Source organism: Capsicum annuum, chromosome 12, assembly GCF_002878395.1.
Source record: "Capsicum annuum cultivar UCD-10X-F1 chromosome 12, UCD10Xv1.1, whole genome shotgun sequence".
Lineage (NCBI taxonomy): Eukaryota > Viridiplantae > Streptophyta > Magnoliopsida > Solanales > Solanaceae > Capsicum > Capsicum annuum.
In genome coordinates this window covers 58,851,908-58,878,353 of record NC_061122.1, presented here as the reverse complement: position 1 = coordinate 58,878,353, position 26,446 = coordinate 58,851,908, and the positions used below count along the sequence as shown (strand labels likewise).

Here is a 26,446-nt window from a genome sequence, read left to right as displayed (position 1 = left end):
CTCGAATTGCCTTCAGATCTAGCCTTAGTTTATCCAGTCTTCTATATCTCTTTGCTCAAGAAGTAAATAGGTAACCCAATAGTCGTAAACTCTATTGAGGGCATAGATATTCAGAACAGCCTCTCTTATGAAGAGATTTCAGTCAAAATTCTTGACTACCAAACTTGCAAACATAGGAACAAAAAAGTTACTCTAGTCAAAGTTCTTTGGCAGAATAAGTCTGTTGAGGGAGCTACTTGGGAAGCAGAAGCAGACATGTGGACCAAGTATCCTCACCTCTTTTTCCCTAATTCAGACTCAGCCTAAGGTAATAGCTTTTCTTAAACCTTATGCATATTTTATGTCCAAATTTCAGTTACTACTTGGCATTCATTTTCATACTCAGATTCTCATTATAAACTCAGTATTAAATTACCATTGCATATCCAGTCATATGTCCATGCATTATGTCAGTCGCGTATTCATGCATCAGATATGTATCTTCATTATGAGAAACTCATCTTATCAGAAATCTATGTCATGCATTCTTGAATAAGTTACGCATGTATCAGATATGCATGTTCAGTATGATACATTCAGTTTATCAGTCATGTAATCATGTTACAGTTATTAAGGTACCATATGTACTTAAGTTATCGTTTCTCCCCTCCCAGTCAGTTTTATTTGAGGATGAAAGTACCCAAGGGGGAGATAGTGTAAGACCCCATAAAATTTCTAAGCTTCATTCAGTACTTTAAGCTTGTCAAGGGGTCCCAGACTTAGAAAACTCTAGCTATGTTCTCAGACTTAGTTTATTTTTGGCCTTCAAAAGTTAGCAATCTCATGTTGCCACCTTAATGTCCTTTAATGGTCAATATGTTTGTTAATTCATGATCAGAGAGATCAATAGGTGTTCCCGGACAAGTTTTAAATTTTTTAAACCTTGATTAGACCATGTTTGGTGTCCTAAAATAGTGGACCAATGCGACCTTGGCGCACCGCATCGCCCATCGCGTTGTTTAACATTGTTCCAGGGACTGCCAGTAAAACTACTGAGGCTTGGCAAGATCATGGCACGATGTATCAGGTATCGCGTCGATGCCCAATTTCAGTGATTAAATATACGCATTTTGAAGGGCAAAAGGTTTAATTTCCCACCCATATATAAGTCCAAAAACATGAGATTCAGCTTTTATTTCACCAAAATATTATTGTTTCTCCCAAATACTCTCAAGAGCAAGTCTAGGGTTTTCATAGGAGCTTCAAATTCAAGAGATACTACCGTTAATTTTCAAGAATCTTCCATCCAAGGTATGCATAGTGTTCATTGATGGATTCATTTCGTCCATGAAGTCCAAGAATCAAGTTTTAAAACTATGAATTTTGGTATTTATGCTATGGGTTGATTATGTTCATGTGGGTGTTGTTGTATGATTCCCAAGTTGGAACCTTTGTGTGTTTTTATGAAAATATGTTAGCATGTGAGTTGAAAACCATGAATTTTAGTTGGTTATGATATGTTAATTTGATGATTATGTCATGCCCTAAGTCAAGTAACCTAAGTGTTTGATAAAATGCCTAAGAGATTAGAAATTATGTAATATAGCTCAATTGTGACTTAAGTGGTGGATTCATGCTTTACCCTTATGTTCAAATTTATCCCATGCTATTGATGTGCAATGTAGATGTTTGTTAAAATACTCATGATGCTATAATATTGAATTATGAAATTGATTATATGCATTCCTACCATGTACAAGATTATGATATCCATGTACTTCATGAAATCCCCTACTTATTGTATTATGGATTGTTGATGCTGGTCATGTATTCAAGAGTGTCATGCCTTGTCAGTTTCCTTCTATCGAGTCCTGGGGGTACTTGTACCAAGAAAATATACTTGTGTGCCTAGATCCAGTGTTATGTTTTCAAGATACTCTCAATCAAGCCATGATCCATAGAACTCAGACAGTAATGTGACTTAGGAAAACTTAGTAACCCCAGTAATCTTAGAAAGCTCAGTAATTTAGTAAACCTTAATAGTATTCCATCAGCCACAGAACCCAAGGAACTCAGTCAAATTTAGTTTAGTTAATCATGTTCAGTGATAAACCTTAATAGTATTCCATCAGCCACAGAACCCAAGGAACTCAGTCCAATTTAGTTTAGTTAATCATGTTCAGTGACTATTCAGATGAAAGTAGGATTCAGCACCGAGTGAGCCCAATGATGGGAACTCACCTGTTATTAGAGGGTGTGATTCTTAGAAGCAGTCCTTACGCTCCAGAACTACGTAGCCAGCATAGGTTGAGACATCAAACCTGCTATTTTGAGGGTAGATGAGGTGTCTTAACCTATTATAAGAGTGTCCCACCGTTCTCCTTTGAATACCTGCTATATGAGGGATCACTCACAGCTTTTCCTTACCAGTGGCGTGGTATTGACACCCTTCCAATTGGGTTATAGATTGAACCCCAACTCAGCTATATTGTTTTATTTGGTACATGTCGGATAAATGACTACTTCCCACAGTTACAGTTACAGTTTCAGTCTCATTCTCAGTAATAGAACTTAGATAGTTCTACAGCCTTCAGGACTGTTAGATACAGTCAACTCAGAATACTATGGAACTCAACTAATTCCATCATACCCTAGACTACCATATACATTCGTTCAGTATTAGTTATATCAGTTATCAGTATCTCATGGTATCAGTATTCAAACTCAGTAGTCAGTAATCTCACAAACTCTGTTATTGTCACTTATTCATGCATGCACCCTCACGTTCATGTTATACTTTCAGTTAGCATTGTTCATGCATTTGAACCCTTTGTATTCAGCCTACCTCACTTGCATACCAGTACATTCAATCGTACTAACGCATTTGTGCTATGGTGCTTTATACAATAGGATCAGAAGCACGAGCTCCAGAGCATCAGTAGCATTCTAGATTTCAGCAGCCAAATTTAGCCGTGAGTCCTCATCATTTGAGGATGATATGATTAATTATTTCATTATTTCAACTTAGTTTTTAGTAGATGGAGTTAGTTGGGTACATGTCCCATTAACTCCTTATTCAGACAGTTCAGTTAGTTAGAGGCTTTCGAACTAGATTCAGACTTTAGTATTTTTAGATATTTACTTTAATTTTGGTATTGTGATACCACATTATTCGAAAATGGTTTTATCAGATGTTTTATTCATTTTTTGAACCTTATGGCATGTTTTAGCCTACTATTTCCGCATTTTACATGATGTATGCAGTGTACAGGTACTTATATCAGTCATGGGTTAGCTTGTGATCCTTCGGAGTCATGAACATCATGTAGCATTCCGAGTACCAGATTCAGGGTGTAACATTAATAGTGGATAACCTAAACCTAGATTGTTCTATATATTATGTCTCATCAATGATTATATGTCTATTCGTACTATAGGTATTCTCTAAAGGCTCAATCATTCCATCAATAATGATGATAATAACATAATTATCCCCTAACAAGGCACTAAACCACAATCATCACAATTAAGTCCTCTAATAATATTCAAGGTCTAAAATAGGCAATCCAATATTAATGATTCAATATCACTATGTTATTTATCTATATTCTACTCTAAGGATAATTGCAAATAGTAAGACTACCTAGGATAAGCAAATATATAACTACAATCCAGGAAGGACTTCGATTCTCACAGAGATGTTCATAATTTACCAAAGTAGGACCCCCAATTCTAAACAATATACAAAATACAACAAACAAGTATGCAACAGATAAACACTTTGGACAAAGTCAAGGTATATCTCAACTTGCCTTGAATGAAGATCCACAAGCTCAAACACCATCCAATTTTCCAATTGGAATATTGACTCCCTCGAATTACCACAAATGCATCTAATCTAATAATGAATGTTATCTACAAGTCAAAACAAAGCTAATGATACCTATATTGACCATATATAAGATGGGTCCAAAATGAGTTTGAAAATTGAGTTAAAAAGGGGTAAAACTAGAATTGCATTTAAAAATAATGTTTCCTATATCTATATGAGTCTATAGTTGAAAACCCAATCAAAAAAGAAAAGAAATTGAGACTCAAATCAAAGAAAAGCTAATTTATACTTGACTAGGTAAAAAAGCCCAAAACACATTTTAAATCACAGATTTAAGTTGTTTTGAAGATGAAATAATTGGAGAGTGATAGAATCAGGATTGGAGAACTTAACCATGAAATAAACCTCTAAAACCTCTTTGAAATCACCTTAATAAGATCTCAAGAAGTCAAAAATAAAGAAAATACTATTGGGGCCGAAAAAGGGGTGTTTAATTTGTCCAGGTCAAGGCCTTTGTGAACATGGGCCCTTGGTTGCAATCTTAATGTTTTCTAATCTGAAACTACACATATGTGGGCCTCTGGAAATGAACACAAAGAGTAAACTTGACCTTTCCCATGGACTATACTTTGTAATTGTGGTGCCCTCCGTTGCAATTATAATGAAAGAATTATTTGCCCTCCGCAAGATCACAAATGCAAAGGAAAGAATGAAAAAACTTTGTGATCATAATATAGGAGCTCACAAATGAAAACAAGGGTGAGCCATGCACCAAAAACAATAGAAACCCGCAACACCCCAATTTAAAAATTCTCTGAATGGCCCCTCGAGATTTATTTGGGACCCCCAAAATAAAACAATAATGCTACTAGGATAATTGTGACATTTTTGAACCAATGGAGACAACATATTTTTAAAAACGGATCATTTTCAAAAAATTAACTCTGGGACCCTTTTAAAGCCAAATTTAACTAGTTTTTAAATGTGGAGAGAGGAGGGTCAAAATGCAAAACAAAGGCTCGGGACCGGAATTAACCATGCTACTAATTCAAAATTTACATTACAAAGCTAATACAACTGTTAGAATAGTCATTCAAGGCTCAAAATATTAATAAAAGTCAAACTACCCCTTTAATGATGTTCAACAAGAGATGGATCATGAATATAGAGTGATACACTCTGAGGATAATATAAAAGATAGTCACTTGGATCATAAGGATCCTTTTAATGATGATCTGCTTGATGTCTTTGATCCAGGTAATGCTGAAGATTTGGAAATGGAGGTGAATTAGATTTCTATACAACAAGGTCTTTCTCCCAAGGGACAGTTACTCAAGTCTAAAAAAGAATCAAACAACCATCACACAGCATACTTGCTCACATAGCCAGACCTTTTGCCAGATCACACTTTCATAAACGACTCATTCACATACATCAAATCTCTTTGTTAATAATTTTGGAACCTTTCTCAAATATTACTCACCTTGCGGAATCTAAAAGATTTCTCAAAATGGAACATGCTATTTGTAATCCTAATGGAAAAATTTGGATGTTCTGTTCTCTGGATATTTCTTATGATATCATTGCCAATTAGGACTAGCAAATTACTTGCTCTATTTCTCATAGTGCCCTTTGCCAACCTTATTTGGTGACCTTTGTCTATGCCAAGTGTAGGGACTCTCTCAGAAGACCTTTGTGGAATCAAATAGTCCAACTGTCTGCAACACCTTTACCTTGGTGCATAATTGGTGATTTCAATATAAATACTGAAGTAGAGGAAAAGTTGGGAGGGATCCCTTATGACATGAGAAAGATCTTTGAGTTCTTGGGAGTAATTTAGGCTTGTGGTCTAATAAATCTGGGATTTCATGGTACCAAATTTACTTGGTCCAATTTCAGGGGTATTCTGTGTAGAATATGGAAAAGATTGGATAGGGCAATGGTTTTAGATGCCTGGTTGGATAAAATACCAATAACTACCATCACTCATCTGTCCTCTGTAGGATCTGATCATTGTCCACTTCTTATGAAGATGCAGGAAAGGGTAGAAACACACATAAAGTACTTCAAATTCTTGGACTACTGGGTGGAAAATCCTACATTTAGTAATACTATGGAGGTTTGCTGGAAGAAACCTTATGATGGAACACCTATGTGGAAATTTCATCAGAAGTTGAAGAGATTAACCTCTACTTTAAGTACCTGGTCTAAAAGAGAATTTGGTGATATTTATGCTAATGTAATATAATATGAAGAGAAGTTCAGAGTGGTTGAGGAGAATTCAATCTCAAACGGCATAGATATGAACATACAAGAGTTTCACAGAGTACAAGCTGAATAGATATGGCATCTCAAGGTGGAAAATGCTATATTGAGATAGAAGTCCTAATTACACAGGTTTAAGTATGAAGATGCAAATTCAGTTATGTCTATGCTATTATTAGAGAAAGAAGAAGGAAAATATTTATTCATATAATTAAAACTGATGATGGGGAGTGGATTCAAGGGGATGATGCAATTGCTACAGCTGCTTGTCAACACTTCCAGAATATTTTTACTGGAAAAATAGAATATATTCTTGAAGAAATGTTAGATACTATCCCTAAAATGCTTTCAGATGCTCAAAATAAGATCCTACGGCCACTACCTACTCTGGATGAACTAAAGACAGTTGTAGTTTTAATAAATCCTCATTCAGCTACTGATCCTGATGGTATGAATGGGAGATTCTTTCAAACTTGCTAGAATATCATTGGTATGGATTTACTGCAAGTAGTGATAGCTTTCGTTTGTGGATATATAATGCCCAAATACTTCTCACATACTTGTTTGGTCCTCCTTCCTAAAGTTTCTCATCCCAATAAACTTTCTGAGTATAGACCATCAGCTTGAGTAATTTCACCAACAAAGTCAGGTCCTCCTTCCTAAAGTTTCTCATCCCAATAAACTTTCTGAGTATAGACCATCATCTTGAGTAATTTCACCAACAAAGTCATTTCTAAACTCCTCTACCTTAGATTAGCTCCCATCCTTCCCACTCTCATTTCCAGTAACCAATCAGGTTTTTTGAGGGGTAGGAATATTGTTGAGAATATCATGCTTATTCAAGATATCATTAGTGACATTAAGAAAACAACTGTTGGTGGAAATATAGTCATAAAGATGGACATGGCCAAGGCATATGATAGGGTGTCTTGGTCATATACTTGCTTGGTGCTGAGAAGATTTGGTTTTGGTGAAACCTTCATTGACATAATTTGGAGAACTCTATCCAATAACTGGTACTCAGTTCTTATTAATGGTACCAGACATGGATTCTTTCATTCTACTAGAGGTTTGAAAAAAGGTAACCCCCTTCCCCTGCTCTATTCATTCTTGGGGATGAAGTTCTATCAAAGGCCTTAAAAAATCTACAACATCATCCTCAATATTATGGATTTCACATGGAGAGAAAAGGGCCTCAAACAAAATCACCTCAGTTTTACTGATGACATCATTATATTCACTACTGGCTGAAGACACACTTTAAGTCTAATAATGAAGACACTGGTATCTTATAAAAAGGTTTCAGGCCAACTGATTAACAAAGAAAAGAGCCACTTCTTGGTACCTAACCAAGCTTTTTACTCCACAATTTCAAGGATCAAAGGTGAAACTGGATTGCAATAGAAGCAGAGTCCCATTTCATATCTTGGTTGTCCAGTTTATATTGGAAAACAAAGAATTAGTCATTATGTTGGGTTGGTTAGCAAAGTGGTTTTAAGAATTACAGGTTGGCAATCAAAACTACTTAGTTATGGTGGCATAGTGGTACTGGTAAAACATATCCTACAATTAATCCCTATTCATATTATCTCTGCATGTATTACTCCCAAGACTATCTTAAAACAGCTTGTAAGTTTGTTTACTGATTTTTTTGGGGGGTGGAACGACACCAAGAAGAAATACCATTGGGCATCCAGGAGAACCTTATGTTTCCCCCCTAATGAAGGAGGGGTTAGTATTAAACATCTTGCTGAAACTTGTCAAGCTATGAAATTGAAGTAATGGTGGGTGTTCAGGAGCAGCAACACTCTTTGGGGGTAAATTCCTACTTGCTACGTATTGTCAGAGGGTCAGTGTTGTAACTAGAAGAAGTACACATAGTCAATCCCTGGTATGGAAGAATATGATGAAACACAAGAACGAAGATGAAAAACATATACTATAAAGACTCAAATCAGGTACCTGTTACTTTTGGTGGGACAACTGGATAGGATTGGGTCCTCTACACAACTATAGAACTGATGGTGTAAGATCAAACAATGCCAAAGTTGCATCCTTATTAATTCATTGAGTGTGTAATATGCAGAAGGTAATCATAATAGTCCTTTCACAAGTGTTACACTGTCCACTCAAATTATTATTTCAGTTCCAAGAAGGGGTCCTAATCTCCCAATTTGGACTTTGAACATAAAAGGGGAATTTAGTTGCTCGTCGGCATAGGAAATAGTCAGAGAACACAAAGAAATAACAATGTTGAACACTTACACTTGGCATAGACTGATTCATTTCAAATATTACTTTCTTCTGTGGAGATTGTTGAGACAGAAATTACCCACAAATGAAAAGATCAGGCAATTTGGTATAGCTCCTGGTAACTATGGATGTTGTGTTACTCCTGGATGGGATACCATTTCCCACATCTTTATATAGGGATCCTTTGCAGCTCATATCTGGCATTATTTTTCATCCTCAATGGGAATTCTTCATATTACAAACTCAATCAGGACTTTGATACTGGAATGGTGGAAGTACAAATCCTATAATAATAAACATAAGTTGTTTATTCAAGCCCTACCAATTATCATTTGTTGGAACCTATGGAAACATAGATGTGATGTCAAATATGGAGAGAAACAGCCCCAATTGGCTAGAGTAAAATTCCTGATCTACAAGGATATCTCCTACCTATTATGTAGTGTCTTCCCTTATATCTCCTGGCCTACAGGTTGGAAAACGTTGATACCTTATGTTGAAAAATCCAGACAGGAGATAAAGGTCACGTCTGTGTATTAGCCTAAAACACCAGCTAAGATGGTTAAACTAAATTCTTATGGTAGTGCAATCAGAAACCCTGGCATGATTGAAGCAGGGGGTTATAAGAGATCATCATAAAGATATCATTTATGTATATGCTATAACATTGAGACAGGGGACCAACAATCAAGCAGAGGTAGAAGCTGCTATATGGGGACTTTCCTGGTGTTTGAACAATGGTATACAATAAGTTATGTTAGAAGTGGATTCTGAGCTCCTGGTCAGATAGATAAGAGCTCAAATTCCAATCCCATGAAACCTTCAGTCTCTTGTGGAGTCTTTACTCAAATTTATCTCTCAGTTTCAGTTGTGTATTTCCAGATATATCTACAGGGAAGCCAACTTTGTAGCAGATGCCTTATCCAAGGTTAGTCATCAAGCAGAATAGCCTCAACACTTCTTTCATAATTCTCAACTCCCTTCAGAAGAAGCAAGATACTTCCAACTTGATAAAATGAGATTACCAAGTTTCAGGAGGAGGAAATTAAAGAAACTGTAGGAACCACCTTAGTGTAGTTTTGTATTAATAGATATAATCAAATAGTATATTCTCACAGTTGTAGTAGTTTCATTCATTCAAATGTGTTGCCAATGTTGAGGTCAGGTTTATGCCCCCCTCATTGTACAAATTTTTTGTGATTAATAATAAAGCCTGGGGTGATGCTCAGCCCCTAAAATTTACCAAAACAAATAATGTTCAAAACCACAAATTCATTTAAAACACTCTCGAATGCATTAAGAATCGTGTAAACCATCTCCAAAACTAATAAATAAGATAAAGTAGTCACGAAAAAGGATACAATGGTCAAAATATAAAAATTTCTAAATTTCACTATAAGGGTCCTTACAGTTTTTCATAGTGTTTTTTATCTGAGCTTTTAGTGTGTTCTTCATGCTTGGATGATCATGTTGTGTATGGGATTAAATAACCAATGTCATAAGTTAAAGAATAAGGATCTTGAAAAATTCATTTCATGTTCAAATTCTATACCTAACTGTGATATTATGTTCCTTTTTAGATGTGTTGATTCATTTTCTCTTAAAAACGAAACTTACCACCATCTTACTTCTTGAGATAAACAACGTTTGGTTTTTGTATTGGTATATTTTAAATAAATCTATCTCCATTTGAATAATCTTAAAACTTTAAAAATGAATCTTGGCGTCTTTGAAGCCAACTTGTGACTTTGAAAAATCATGTAAATTATTTCTATTGTAATATAATGATTTACCTTTATTGAAAGCATATGACATTTTGAAGCCCACAACAAATCTCTTTTACTATTTTATGACAAGACTTATCTTTATTTTATTAATTTGTTCAAAATTTCAGCATAAATGTTTATTCTTTTTCTCTTATTTTGTATGTCATATTATTGAGTCTAATAGACTCTCATCTCCTCTGTTGCATTTCTGTTGGGTTGAAACTCAATAATTCTTGAGTCAAATCTCATCATCGGAGTAAACTAAAAATTATGAAACAAGAAAAAAGCATAAATGGGCCTAAGTCTATTAAATTGGAGTCGACATGAGCAACAATGACTTTTAAAAAGGTTAAAGAATTTCATTTGGCCAAAAATCCAAATTTGGAAGCAGTCGGCAGATTACATTGAACTTGAGACTAAAAATCTCAAAATTTATTTGGGGCCTCAGAGGCTGAATAAACTTTGGACGTGTTATTAACTTCAAAGGTCCAAAAGACTTATATTAGGATAGGAAAATTTAAATAAAAATTACATATATACACAAATTAAAGTTATATAATTACATTAAATCCCAAATTGATAAAATATTTACAAAAATTTCAAAATAATTATAAAAATCTCCTTATTTGGTAATTTCTCTCTCCTAAATATTATACATGTAAACACCGTTTTTTGGCTTCCGTTTTTTACTGGATACTGCTCCCATTATCAATCCAATTTTTACGCCATTTTTGAAGCCCATCTTTTACGGCAAAATTGAAGTAACTTCTATCTAGTAGTTATCTAATTGTAAGTTATCAAGATTTTATTGTTTTTTAATAATTTACTTCATTAATTTTTTAAATTTTTTTTTTTCAACTTTACCAAATCAGGGGTTTTCCATTTTTTGTTTGTTTACATGTTCAAATTACGGTATTGTTCAATTATATTCAAGTTCAGTAGTTCATTTTTTTCGTTATTTTTCATATAGTACAAGTTAGATCTTTGATTTTATTGTTTTCTAGTTCGATTTAACACTACTATTAAGTCAAAATAGTGTTAATTAGTAATGGGTTATCCTCCAAGTTTTTGTTTAGGAATTACTTAGTTAGATTCAAATGAAAAAGTTATTCCACTTGGATTTGTTCCTAGTACATTTGATGAACAGGATCCAAAATTCACAGAGAATTGCTAAAGCACAGAAACGACCCTATTACAATGAAGAAATTGAGGGATAAGTCCGCTTCTAAATCGAAGAAGTCTAGTTCAAAAGTAAGTAAAAAAGAAGTTTGATGATTTCGTCCGACCACGTCTTCCGAAGGTATTTATTATGAGTTTAGGTATAATTTGACATATGTATAGTATGACATGATACATTTGTTTGTTCATCACAGTAATGTATAATGTAGTTGTTCTGCAAAATTTTTATATAGGTTATACATTCGATTAATAAAGCTGATATTAATTTTGAGATGTATAAGTTACCCTCATACATGTGTAATTGTTGTTTATGTTTTGTCTAATATTAATTGTTAGATGTGTACATAACCATCATATATTTGTATATGCTATTCAATTATGGTCTTGATTGAAATTTTTAGGTGTATAAGGTACCCTCACACATGTTTATATGTAGTTTATTTTAGAGTCTAATATGAATTGTTAGATGTATAAGTTACCCATATACATCTGTAACTCTATAGTGGTTAGGGTTTGAGTTTATTATACATTAATGCAAGTTATTTGTTAATGAATAAGTAACCATCATACATGTCTGATATCTTATCTTAATTTTGAGATGTATAAGTTAACCTCATACATGTGTTACTCTAGTGTATATATTGGTCTGATTTTATCATACATTAATGCAGTTTATTTGTAAATATGTAAGTTAAACTCATACATGACTAACAGTTGTTTAATGTGGATCTGATTTACTTTTTAAATATATAAATGACCATCATTCAATGTGTATCTATTAGCTAATTATGGTAGAGTTTTTTTTCAAGGCATAAAATACCGAATTGACAAAGTCCCACCACACCCATTGCATATGAGGAGCTATTGTAATTGTGATTTTGGTGAAGATATAAAGGAATATTTTAGAGAGGATATTTTAGGAGCATTTAGAAATACGATTTTTGGGATATTTCTGAATTTGCCATAGTGCACAGGATAGGAGAGATTTCAAAATGTCTCCTTATGCTTGAAATTCAGCAGGATAATAAGGATGAGCTTCATGTTTAAGTACAAGGGGAAATTCTCAAATTTACAATACTTGAATTTGTCATTATTATCAGTCTTGAATTTGTCATTATTATCAGTCTTAAGTGTACCGTTAATATTAATTATTATATGTATACTTCATCATCAAAATCAGCATTGATGTTAAGGTATTTTCCTGATAATAAAGGAGTAATAACTAGATCAAAACTGATAACACGTGTAAAGATGGGAAACTTTAATAATGCTGAAGATGCTCTGAACCTGGAGATAATGTTCTTTGTTCATACATTCATGTTTTCTAAGCATAAGAAAGAACCAATCAGTGTAGTACACTTTCAGATAGTCAAGGACGGCCGGTACATTCACTTTCCATGGGGGAAGGTCACATTTGAAAAGTTAATAAATTCCTGACAGCAGGATTTAAATATCAAAAAGCAGTTATATTCATTGGGTGGAATGCTGCACGCTCTAAATGTTTTGATGTTTGAGTGCTACTCCGAAGTAGAATAAAAAACTATTGTCCGTTACAGAAACTTAATCCCAAGAATACTAAACTGGTCTGTTAAGTGTATAAGGCCTAAGTACAAGTCTTTTATGTCTAGCATGTTCAGTAAGGTAATTATTTAACTTTGTAATTAATTTATTTGTTCAAGCCGTTTTATTTATGTGTAAATATTTTATTTTGAAATTATTCTTTATAGTATTCGTACAAGAATATATAACCTACAGATGAAGAAGTTAGCAGGTTGGAGTTGTCCTTTTCAATAGATTTTAAGACATTTGATCCAACAACTTATGCTTTAACATTCCTTACTGAAACGTTGAAAAGGACAACAGATAAATTTCAATAGTGTGTCGGTACCATTGCTGAAGAACTTGGTAATTTCAGCACTATACCACCATGGGAAATCCTTATAAAGGTTGGTTTAGCTTTGCCTAAATCACCTGAACAACTTTTGAAGAGAAGAAAGACTGTGATTTTTTAGTAAGATAGTCCAGCGGTGATGGATGATCATACATCTACACGTTATCGTCCAGTATATCATGTGTCTGATTTATATAGTGAAACCCAAACGGATGCAGCAGACAAAGGTCAAATTGGTGTGTCTCCTCAGAGTCACTAGCACAAGTCCATTTCTTCATCTTCTACCCAGCCAGAAGAGACTTCTAAATCAAGTTTAGATGGTGATGAAATAAAGAATTACATCAAATAATGTGTAAGTTAATTTTCTTAATAATTTTTTTTCTAAAAGCATGATGTATTTCTACTAAAAAATTTTTTTTATGTTATAAGTTTGCTGAAAAAATTGTTGAGCTGGTTACACTAATATCAAAAATACCTACTGAGGTCGTCAAAGCATTGAAAAATGAAGGAAAAAAGCAATCACAGGTATAACAATAAAATTTCATTATATTTTTTCTAACGTTGATGACATGTTCATACATTCAGATTATTCGTGTTATATAGGAAGAGACAATTGATGAACAATAACAAAGTCAAGAAGACGAATCGAACAAACATGAGAGTTTATATAAGGAGGATATGCAGGTTCTTTTTTGTAAATTATGTTGTAGTGTAACTATAACTATACATAACTACCATATAAAAACCAAATATTATTTCTTTTTAATACAACATGAAGATTATCATAAGGGATCACTCAATGATATAGACAAGTCTCGTGATGATGAATTCAATAAGCAACATATTCTTAAAGAACAGGAGTTGCTGGTATTTTTTTTCCTCCCTAATATTTGTTATGTACTAAATTTGGACAGTTTAATTTTCATCATATATTATCTCGAATGTATAATCATCAGTTATACATTAATCATACTATTTTTTTCTTCAACAAAATACATGTTATTTATGAATATCTTCATACATATGTATGTTATTTACAATTACTTAAACATTGGTTGATCATGATTTCCTGATAACTCATTACATAAACATTTTGATTATGGTAATTTTGAAAGGACATTAACTAACTGTACTAAAAATTGTTGGTTATGCACTGGTGTCTTTAGTGTAAAGATAATTGTACCAGAGTACTAATTATTCTATATAAATGAATGAATAACATTATAAATGTAGAATTACATTTACTGTAATATGTAATAACAAGTATCGTTCACCTTAGACATAAAAGTCATAAGCATTAATATAGTTATAAATTCTGATATTGAATTTATACATTACATATCCTTTTGTGTTCACGTAGGATGAAGTTGGTGGGACAATAACTAATTTAATTCAGACAACTGTAGACTCAATTTTATTTGGTCTATCAGCACCTTTGATTACAAAGTCATTAGATATTGGTGCTTCAAATAAAATGACCAAAAGCCAATGGAACCTTTTGGACAGTCAAATTTCACCTGACTTCCCTGATGCTCAGGTTCAGGAGCTTGAAGCCTCAAAAGCTAAAACACCTGCCAAAAGGGAAAGAAAGAAGTCCAGGGTTTTAAGGTCACCGTACATTACAAAATATGGTTTTGGCTCTAAGGATTCGGGCGATTCTGATAAAGAGGATAAGCTGAAGTATGCTTTTGATGGGTACACCATTAACCAAGATTTGCCGAATGAATTGATGATCGATTACTCCCAGTGTATTGCTGTAGGATTACTAAAAACTCATTCTGTCAACTAAGAAATTTGGTATTCTCTTTTTTCCTAACAATAATATGCCATCATAAATATTTGTGATGTGTAATGAATGATTTTTTTTCAGGAAAGAAACGGACAACCACTATCGAGTAAATGCTTCGGCATTAGGTTAGCCATAATTGGACTTTATCGTTGCACACTTGTAGTCCAAGAATTGGTTTTACTTGATGTACAAATACAAGACATGCTGAAACGATGAGGTAACTTAATCTAAATATGAACCATAACATGAGTCCTTTTGCTGATAGTTGATTTTCTACAACACCATAACATAAATCTGACAACTTACAGCTTCTGTTACTTTTACAATATGCTCTAAATTTTATTGAAGTCTAGTTTTGTAATGTAGTCTGAAATACTAATATTCTAGGTTCAATGTTTTATTTTATTTTTGTACATTTTAACATGTTGTACTAATAGTGCCTAACATAGTCAAATATTTATCATACATGTGAGCCAATGTATAAAAAAATATCATACATGCAGTTTTTTTCATTATTAGATAACCACCTTTAATCAACATGTCATGTATAATAACATGTAACACCTGTTATTGTTAGAAACATCATATTAACACCATATCCTCTATGTATTAATTATTGGTTAATTAAATTTTTTACTTTGTTACCCTGTTTTCACGTGTAGCATTTAGATGTGATCTTCTACTACTTGAGAAAGAAATTAAAGCTTCAACTGGGTGATAATTATAGATATACAACGACTAGATTCTTCTTTAAAAAATATGTTGAGAAGACAAATACTCGATATTATCCAATGGAACCGGCAGTTAAGTTGTCCATGCAACAAGATTATGCAGAATCAATTATGGTGGCAAAGAATAAAGATGCTATTGCAAATATAATTAATGGATTTTGTATTCATGTTGGGTTACCATGGTACATGGTTGATGAGGTATATGTTTCAATTAACTACGAAAAAAAATTTCACTGGGTATTGGCTATGATTGTCTTGAAGGAAAGATTGATACGTATGTATGACTCACTGTCAAATAAAAGGAAAAAGGAATCCCCAATTGAAATACAAAAGATTTTAGTGATGCTTCCTACTTACTTGTTAGGAAATGACTTTTATGAAAAAATCGAGCGAACTGACTGGCCAACACTTGAAGTGTACAAAGGAAAGCTTGCTCAGCAAATTGGTCTTGTCAATGAAATCCTATTTGATGTTGACTATGTTTAAAATTTTCCACAACAAGCGTCTGATAGTTTGTAAGTAAATTAAAAAAAAATTTCATGTATAACGATGTTATAAGTAATGTATTGATTATTATTTCATTTTTTATTTTTTGAAATCAGGGACTGTGGCGTCTTTGTGTGTGCAAATGCAAAAATTTTAAGTGAAGAGCAGCAAGTTCATTCATGTGGATTTGATGTTGCAAGTCAACGTGCACGCTATGCTTCATTACTCTGGCATTATGGAGTGAAAAATACAAATGAAGGGTACACGAGTGATAATGACGATCCGCCTCGGCCAAGAAATAGTGTTCTCGAAGAAATTGATGCTAGTGAAATTGTTACTTTAGAGTAGAAATGTTTAATAATAGTCGACATTGAAAGAACTAATTCTTAATCTTGTGTTTGACGTTAAACAATTCCAAGATTACTTTCTGGATGTTAATGCACATTTTATGGATGTCTTCTTATTTTTCAAACAATGATTTGCAGTAATGTACATTTTCTTATAAGTTAAAAATATATTGAACTAATATCTAATACATTTAAATATATGTAATACATAACATAATACGTGTTATCATACATTTTTTGGGGAATAAAATTACAAAGATAGTTTACAACATTCACTTTTATGAAGTATTATACTGTTTCATACATTGATACAAATGTATAATCTAATATTATATATTCATAAATGAAAAACATATATTTTACTAAAATGTTTTAATGTGTAATCATACACATAAAACATGATTCTTATATTTCATCTGATGTTATTTTAAAAAAAAATAAAGTCAGTTAAATGACATTATTTTGTCTAACATAATACATTTAAAAAACGTATAACACTTAATTATACATTTCTTACACATTAACTATAAATGTATAACAGTTTGCTACAGATTATATTTCAACAATTGATTAATGTAATAGTTCCCAGGTTACATACTAAATATACCCATCACTTATAACTACAAGTAATATGTTTATGAAATATGATATATGAAAAATGCTTCAAAATGTTCTTATAATACAAAACATTCATTAAAGAAGTGAAAATCAAATAACAATTAAAATTTTTAATATTAGTTGTTCCAGCATTCCAACAAAATCTAATAAAAATGTTTATCCAAATAAAATGATTCAAAGCTTCATCATATAGAAAAATATATTATCTTCATCATGAGTCCTTTGAAAAGAAACCGCAAGTCCTTCGATTGTGATCAGCTTATCCGCATTTACCTCAACGGTTTGAACTTGAAGATAGTGATTCACTTAATTTCAAATGCCTTTCTTTTTTTGGACTACCAGGCGGTCTTCTATATTTGGGCGGCAAAACTTCTTCATCATCAACAAAAGCTGGAACATTCCAATCCTTCTTATCTGGCATTGGAACTATCGGGAGTTCCTATGTTTTGACTATGGTGTTTGGCCTGTACAATTCAGAGCAATAATGTCCATAATAATGTATCTTCGTCCCGAATCATATACGCAATAAAGATAACTACCTGCTGGCTTAACCTGTTAGAAAATGCATATTTAGTATAGATGATAAAATAAGAATATATAATCAATGAAAAATAAAGTTTCTGTTTATTAATTATTATAATACATACCGTCATCCACAAAGCTTTAACCCTATTAAGAGTCAGTATTTCTTCAAATCTTCTCTCAAGAGTTGTATTGGTGGAAGATGCAATTTCGTTTTTCTTACCATTCCAGGCGACAAATAAAATTCTAACTTCTTTAAGGAAACCTAAAATAGAAAGTTTTCTAGCTTCAACCAAAAAACCGTTAATACATTCGTCTATATTAGAGGTCATCATTCTACTTCTATTTACAGGCGAGTGACACCGAGACCATTTTTCATACCCAGCATCCTCCAGATATTCCTTAACTCTTTGATCAATCTTAGCAACCTTTGACATAATATATTCAAAATCTTCTTTTCTATAAGCTTTAGCCATGGAATAATATAGGTAACTAAGTCTATTTTTTTTCTAAAATTGGTGGAAACGTTTTTCCATAAATGCCAAATATATGCTAGATGAGGGACATTAGGATAAACAATGCTTACACCATTTATGATACTTTTATTTCTATCTGATACAACACATATGTTGTCTCGTTCACTACATGCCTCTCTAAACTATTGAAAAAACCAAGTCCACGCATTCTCATTCTCCGAATCAACAACACCGTAAGTTAATGAAAGAATATAACCTAAATATAAAAGACACAAGAAAAACAATGAAAAAAAATGTCAACGATAAAGTTGCTAATTTTAGCAGCTTGATGAATTATTATACATAAAACTTTAATGTATAAGCTTATACAATACATAGTAAACAACAAAACAATAAAAGAGTATAGTAAAATATGAACGCACAATAACTGCACCATCTAATGTGTTTGTCGATACAAAGGTTCCTTCGTATGGACCGCTTAAATGAGCTCCATCAACAACTACAACAAGTTGACAAAATTCAAAACACTCAATGGAATAAACAAGTATTTAAACTCGTTATCTACTGTTTTATGCATCCGAATGTGCGATTGCGGATACACTTGGTTCAGCATATAAATATAACGGGGCATTTTTTAATAGCCATCTAGTGGTCCACCTCTAAGCATCACAGTCGCCTTCTCTTTTGCGCGTCAGGCTTTCATGTAGTTAATATCAACTCCATAAATAGTCTTCATCTCTTCAATAATGTCCGCGGGGGTGTGTATTCTCTTGTAATTGATTAATTTTGAAGTTGTAAATTCACTCACAAAATTTATTGTAGCAACTACATTATTCAAAACTCTGTCGCTAAGACTACAAGTATGCTCCAAATCAAATGTTTTAATCACAAACAATTCTGATTCATTCATACAAGACGCCTTCAAGACCCACTTGCAATTTTTGTTACAAAAAAATAGTACATAGTTGCATCAGCATATAAAAAATACGTCAATGTATTAAACAAAATAAATTCAAATAAAAATAGATAGACAAAATGGAAATACTGGAACTTCCCCAGCTACATTATACATTTCTCTGAATGTATAAACGAATATTATACATTCGTATTTCAATATAAAAACCTATATATAAAATAAAAGCAACTTCATAATAGGTTAAACCATGTCATTATACATTTCTTTGACTGACACGTTTAATTATACATTAATAAGCATGTATAATAACACATTATACATTTATAATTTTACAAGCAACAGCAGCAAACGTACTAGCTTTAGAACATACACTTATTCAAAACCTCAAAAAACAAATTTCCATAGATTATAAGCTCAGCAAATATATTTGGCACTTTTATATCATAGCTTTTTTTGTCGGATCATTTTTCTTTGGTGTTGAAGTCATTAGCTATTGCATGTCTTTCCATTATTGAAACAAGAGTTTCCTTATCCTTGTACATCTGATTCACCATTATTTCAGTGTTCTTGTAATCAGTAATGAAGTTTTTCACTTCAATTTCAGGAACATATAGAGAATACTGATTATCCATTTCGGCAACCGTTAACGCAATCGAATCAGATTCACTACCCTCGATACACATTACTGCACCTGTTTCTATATCAAACTCTATTTCACTATTGGATTTGTCAAATATTGAAATACAAAGTGGAAAATTAACCAAACCAGAAAATTGTTTCTTCAACTCAACATAAACCCTCTCTCCATTGTCGTTTCTTATGACAATTGGAGAAGAATTTCCTTCAACCACATATTTAACTTCAATTTTTTTACATACTTCGTCGATATCCAATTCTATGGCGATCGGAGAAACCAATTTCAAGAAAGTTATACTTTTTGAAATAATTATTGCATCACTTTTGTATGACTCATAACTAATTTCTGATTCCCAAATTCCAGAATGTCGCAACAATATGGGCATATTCATATTGATCTTAGAAGTATTGAAGAACGTATGTAGAAGAAATTGGTTGATTTTTGCTTTCCGAATCTTGAATCCAAGATTACAAAAAAAATGGTCGTTTAAGAATTTTTTTGAAATTCAAATATCAGTTACTAGTTTTATCCATAAACGAGTTAATGTTAGCTAATAATTGGTGTAAATTAAGGAACTGTAAAAATAATTAATGATTTTAATTACCTTAAATTTAGGATTAGCTGTTTTATTATACATTCGATCAATGTATAATACTTGGCCGAATGTATGAATATCTTTGCCGAAATTCGGGAGAGAGAAAATAAGAGGGAATTTTGTGTAATTACTTTCATTAGCTGGAGAATTTATGTTGTTTACACAAAATTTAAGTGAATTTGGGCCAAGGGCCTAAGTTCATTTCTTTACTTTGTTCTATTTGTTTGTCTATTTGTTGTCTAACATTAAAACTTTTAATTTAATCTAGTTAATATTTCCTTTTTAGTTGCAATATTCTTATAAACGGATTTTTTGCTTGAATTGGCTTCAATTATTTAATTAGTGAATTCTTTTAACTTAGACAGTTAATTAAGCTTCAAATCAGTAATTTTCCTTTTCGTAACCTTCACTTTGACACTTGTCAAATTAGTCTAAATATAGGATTCTCCTCACTGTTGCATTTCTTTAGAAAACAAAATACACTCTTATCTTATTTTTAAAAATTAATAAATAAGTCTTTTTTCTTAAGTTACTCATAAAGAGCTAGTTTTAAAATAGACTGGATAATCGCAAATTAACGGATATTCCAAATATCTTAAAAACCTACTCGGTATATTAGTGGGAATCACTTACCTAGTTTCTTAATCTTAAAGATTTTTCCTGTTTTAAATATTTAAAGTTTTGTTAAAGGTTTTCTTTGTTTCTCTATAATTAATTAAGTTGTGACTCTTGCATATTTAAATTGTTTTGAAATGTGAATAAGTTTTGAAATGATTTTCTAAAAGTCGTAACCATTTTTCCTCAAACAAGGAAGACTCATTAACATTAAGTTGCTTCTATTTTCTCTTAGCATGTTTCTTTCCTTTTGTTTCAACCCCTTGATGATTTACAAAGACCATGAAATGGGTTCATTGATTCATCAACCTTGTTTGCTCCTAAACCAGCATACTATGCAATTCATACACATTCTATATCTTTTATGGTGTTGTAGTTCATTTAAAAAGGATCATACTCAGGCAGTAATGAGTCACTGATGAATTGTACGAGGAAATTTTATTTCACTTCCATTCTTTAAGACTTAAGGGGTCATTTAGTAGAGTGTGCTAGAAAAATAATACAAGCATTAATTTTGTGTACTTCTAGTACCTTGTTTGATACATATTTTTAACCTATGTATAACTAATGTTTGCATTAGTTATACACTCTACTGTGTGTTGAGCTATGTATTACTTATAGCATCATTTTCCATATATTAGAAATACAAAAGATTTCAATACATGCATTAACTTGATTAATGATAAAACTACCCTTTAAATCCCTACTAAAACATTTTTCAAATTCCTTTTCCATTACTTTGCGTCTCTTCTCTATGCTTTGCCACAACAATTCTGCATTTAAATCCCATAATCATAAAAAGATTTTCATTGAACTGCATATCATCCAATTGTCTGGAGGAACTAAAGAGGCATAAAAACTGCAAAATTTTTAAGTCTCTAACGAAATTAAGCTTGGACTCTTACTGGACTCATTGTTATATAATATGTGAGGCTCTTTCACTTTTGTCTCTGATGACAATTTGATTAATCTAACAAAAGTTGACAAGGCTGCATTGGCAAAAGTTGTTGCTTCTCCTTGAGTTGCTGGAACTCGTATTGTTGCACAAAAAGTGTAAAAGGTATTTTTGTAAATAAATATTTTTTTAATAAAAAATATACAAGACATATTATTTATAGTAAATAAAGTCAAATAGTGTATAAGAAATAATATCAACATAACTAATGATCCTATTCAACATTATTCTCATACACTCTACCAAACGACTCCTAAGTTTTGTTGTGGTGTTTGTCATTTTAATGACATGCTCATTCATGGTGCATGAAGCATCAAACTTCATGGTGATAAAAGTACCCATTATTGTCCTAACAAGAAACTTATCAACAGTTTAAAGGAATTCTTCCACAAGTTTCAGAAGTTCTTCTGCATTTTCAGTTTTAGGAAGAGTAGTCTTAATGTTGCACGCAATACTCATTTGCATAAACATTAGGTCTAATATGTTAGAACGATCTCAGTTCTCATAATAAGACCTTTCTTTAGCCTTGCTATTTTCAATAACAGTTGTTGGCTTCTCAAAGAAAAGTACAAGATCAAGATCTTAAGTGCCAAAATGGAATTTGATCTGTCACACCAATTTGATAAGTTAGGACCTTTAAAGGTCTAGTAGAGGCAGTATGTGAATAAAGAGCAAAAACTGCAAACAGAACATGCTCATTTGTTAATACTTTTAGTTATGAGTTTAATCAAATATAATATCATATTTGCAAATGGCTTATGTACTTTAATGTTTATTGTTGTCCTCCTTTAAAGAAAACGTCAAAATACAACTTCAAACATAATGATGCTTAAATGTGAATTTAACATAATTTGATAAATTTTTAATGTGTCAATTAATAATATTTATTATTTTTAAATAAATAAAAATAATGGCACATCTAACTTATTTCTTTAATGTTTACTGATTATAAGAACAAATAATCAACCTTTAAACGGTCCATAAACGTTTAATAATTAAAAAAATTCAATTTACCCATAATCAATATATTGGTTATAACTGTCAAATTTAATGGTAAATTGCTTTTAAGTTAATCATTATTTTAGAATTATATATTCATCAGCTTATGACAATTTTTAATATGCAAAGACTGCCTAATGCCCTTAACAATATTTTGTGCGCTTGATCCCCAAATTTGCCAATGCAAATTACCTTAAGAATTATCGACCCATAAGCCTGTGCTATACAATTTACAAAATCATTACGAAAATCATTGCTAATCGCATTAGGCCTCATCTTTTGACTATTATAGGTCCATGTGAAACTAGCTTCATTAAAGACCGACGAGCTTGTGATAATGTTATCCTCGTTCAAGAGCTTATGACAAATCTTAGGCACTCTTAACAGAAAAAAGGGATCCTTATGCTTAAAATTGATTTAGAAAAACCTTTTGATCATCTTAAATGGTTTTTTGTTTATCGTACTCTAGTGTTTTTTAAATTTACATCTAAAATGACTACGCTCATTATGCACTGCATTTCTTCTAGTTCTATTAACGTTTTTGTCAATGAGTCTCAAACTAATTACTTCTGTCCATCACGAGGGGTTCGTCAGGGTGACCCCATGTCCTCTTATATCTTTATTTAATGTATGGAGCTTTTGTCTAATTACATAAATCATCAAGTAGATATCCTCCGTTGGGCTCCTATCTCCCTCCATTCCAAAGGCTCTTGTCTATCACATCTTTTTATTCGTCGATGACTTAGCTCTTATCTCTAAAGCTACTAGTAAGATCTATTTATACAATGTATAAATGTATGAATTATCTTTGTAAGCTATCAGGACATAATAAATGCTATTAAATGAAAAGTTGTTTACTCTAACAAATGCCCTGACTCTATTAAGTTTTTAGTTAAAACTCTTTTTGACATATCCCCTTCAAATCATTTCGGAAAATACCTTGGGTTTTTGTTTTAAAATAATAAGCCTTAAAGTTCGGATTTCAGTATATTATTGATAACATGAGGAGGAAACTCTCCTACTAGAAAATAAAATTTCTCTCTCAAGCGGGTCGTCTAGTCCTTTAAACTCTACCCTTAATGCAATCCCGACTTACTCTATGCAATACTTCAAGCTGTCGAAAAAAAAATTGTAACACTATTGATCAAATTCAAAGGAATTTTCTTTGGGGATCTACCACCCAAAAAATAAAAATTCATTGTATTGCTTGGGAGAAAGTTGCATCACCTAAAGACTTTGGGGGTGTTGGAATCCAGACCGCAGACACCAAGTACACAGCCTTGTTAACTAGTTTATTATTGTAACTTCTTACTAATCCCACCACCTTATGGGCTAGTACGCTTATCTCTAAATACAATGGTAAGTGGACTTCCTCTTGCTGTTCTTATATTTGGAATAATATTCTTTCGGAAGGAAAATTTTGTTCTCAAGCTATCGCCTGGATCATAGCTAGTGGTCATGCAATTAATGTTTAGGTCGTAAGATAGCTTAACTGATAAAGAAATGGATCTTGAGCCTAAATTAACCTTAAAAGCTAGCTCACGAGGGGAGGATTGCCCAAGACCATATAAGAGGACCAAGGACCTTTTAACCCACCGATGTGGGACTCCAACACCCACCCGAACGCCCAGGGCTGGACATATGAAACGTGGACAATATACGACGGGGGTTCCAACATCCAAAAACAATGAACTCGGTGGGCCTGACTTTGATACCATGATAAAGAAATGGACTTTGGGCCTAACTCAACTTCAAAAACTAGCTCATGAGGGGAGGATTGCCCAAGACCATACAAGAAAATCAAGGACCCTTTAACCCATCGATGTGGGACTCCAACATTAACCTTAGTCGATTTATGGAACGAAAACTCTTGGGAATGGGAACAAGTCTCTTTTGATCTTCCTTTTATTTCAAGTCTCAAAGCTGCTACTATTTGCCATTGTTAGGGTTTTTGCCCTGATTTTCTTACTATATTTAAGTTTTACTTTTTCTTAGAAGGCAAAAAAAAGTTACCATAATTACTTTTACTTTTCCGGAAAGAAAAATATAATTCGTTTCCTTATTTGGCAAACCTCTTTATTAGAGGAAAGGTTTTGGATATTTATAAATAGAAGTCCCATCTTCTCATAAAATAATATAATAGCATCCACAATGTAGTCATTAAAGAGTCTTTGTTTAGGGGGAGATTTCACTCAATAGGTTTAATGTTTTTGATATTACGTTTTATAATATGTAGGCCGATTGGCCAATACATATAATAATTTTATGCCTTTTAAGTATTATTTTCTTTGTCGTCTGATTTATTGTCTCAAGGTTTGCAAACGTTAAGCTTCCACATGACGCCCTCTCGATTTCGAACCCAACAAGTGGTATCAGAGCCCACTGTTCAATAAATCGATGGTCCAATTATTGAACAAAGTTGCAATCAATTTGATAATAATGAAGATATATGCCCAAAAGCTATATGTGGAGATAATTGTTAATCATATTTTCAATAATCCTGCTGTCACATATTTGAAAATAAAACTCACTTTTAACTCTGCCAAGGGGCTCCAATATTTTTAACCCGAAAAGGGCTAATATATTTTTTAACCCCAAAAGCTCCATTTTTAAACATGTCAAACAGCAGTGATATATGAAGAATATATATGAAGAACGAAGATCATTCACAAGAAAAATGAGGATCAAGAATATTTTGAAGAAAATCAAGCCAAAAAAGAGAGATTTATTAGGGTTTTTGCCCTGATTTTCTTACTATATTTAAGTTTTACTATTTATTAGAAAGAAAATAAAAGTTACCATAATTACTCTTACTTTTCTTGAAAGAAAAATATAATTATTTTCCTTATTTGGCAAACCTCTTTCTTAGAGGGGAGGTTTTGGACATTTATAAATAGAAGTCCCCTCTTCTCATACAATAACATAATAGCATCCACAATATAGTCATTAAAGAGTCTTTGTTTAGGAGGAGATTTCTCCCAATAGGTTTAATGTTTTTGATATTAGGTTTTATAATATGTAGGCCAATTGGCCAAAACATATAATAATTGTATGCTTTTTTAGTATTATTGTCTTTGTCGTCTAATTTATTATCTCAAGGTTTGCAAAAGTTAAGCTTCCGCATGACGCCCTCTCGATTTCAAACCCAACAGCCCTAACATAGAAATAGGAAATTACGATAAGCCTTATTTGGGCTTTAATCAAAATGGGTTGTTTTTCACAAAGTGTATGTATAATTTTATTATGTCTCATCACAATAAGTCCTACTATTTTCAATGTATTTGGAAACTCCAACAGTTAGAGAAAAGTAAAATATTCCTTTGGCTCTACTCATAGAACAAGCTACCCACCAGCTCCTATTTCTATTTTATTGGTATCAACCTAGAATATCTTCGCAAAGTTGTCATCTCGCAAGTGAAACAGTTTCCCATATTTTCCTACATTGCTATGTGGTCTAAAAGGTCTGGCTTGATATGGGTATAAATATATCTCAAATAAATTCCCACCAACATCATTGGCTACTTTCCCTTAAAAATCTTAGTCCTCCCTTTGTTGATAACAGGACCAAGTGGTTGGACATTCTCCAATTTGCCCT

General features: G+C 32.4%; 1 protein-coding gene across 1 annotated transcript; it reads right to left on the bottom strand.

The window, feature by feature from the left end:
- Nucleotides 1–17,410: 17,410 nt before the first annotated feature.
- LOC107849256 lies at nucleotides 17,411–18,134 on the bottom strand. Its single transcript, XM_047401582.1, has 3 exons — nucleotides 17,784–18,134; nucleotides 17,676–17,688; nucleotides 17,411–17,526 (listed from the first exon to the last, which is right to left on the bottom strand). The coding sequence occupies exons 1-3, from the start codon at nucleotides 18,132–18,134 to the stop codon at nucleotides 17,411–17,413; spliced, it is 480 nt and encodes a 159-aa protein (XP_047257538.1).
- Between the last annotated feature and the right edge of the window lie 8,312 nt (nucleotides 18,135–26,446).

Bases quoted from the DNA above. Each gene is read 5' to 3' on its own strand.
- LOC107849256 (XM_047401582.1), bottom strand. From the start codon at position 18,134: ATGGCTAAAGCTTATAGAAAAGAAGATTTTGAATATATTATGTCAAAG.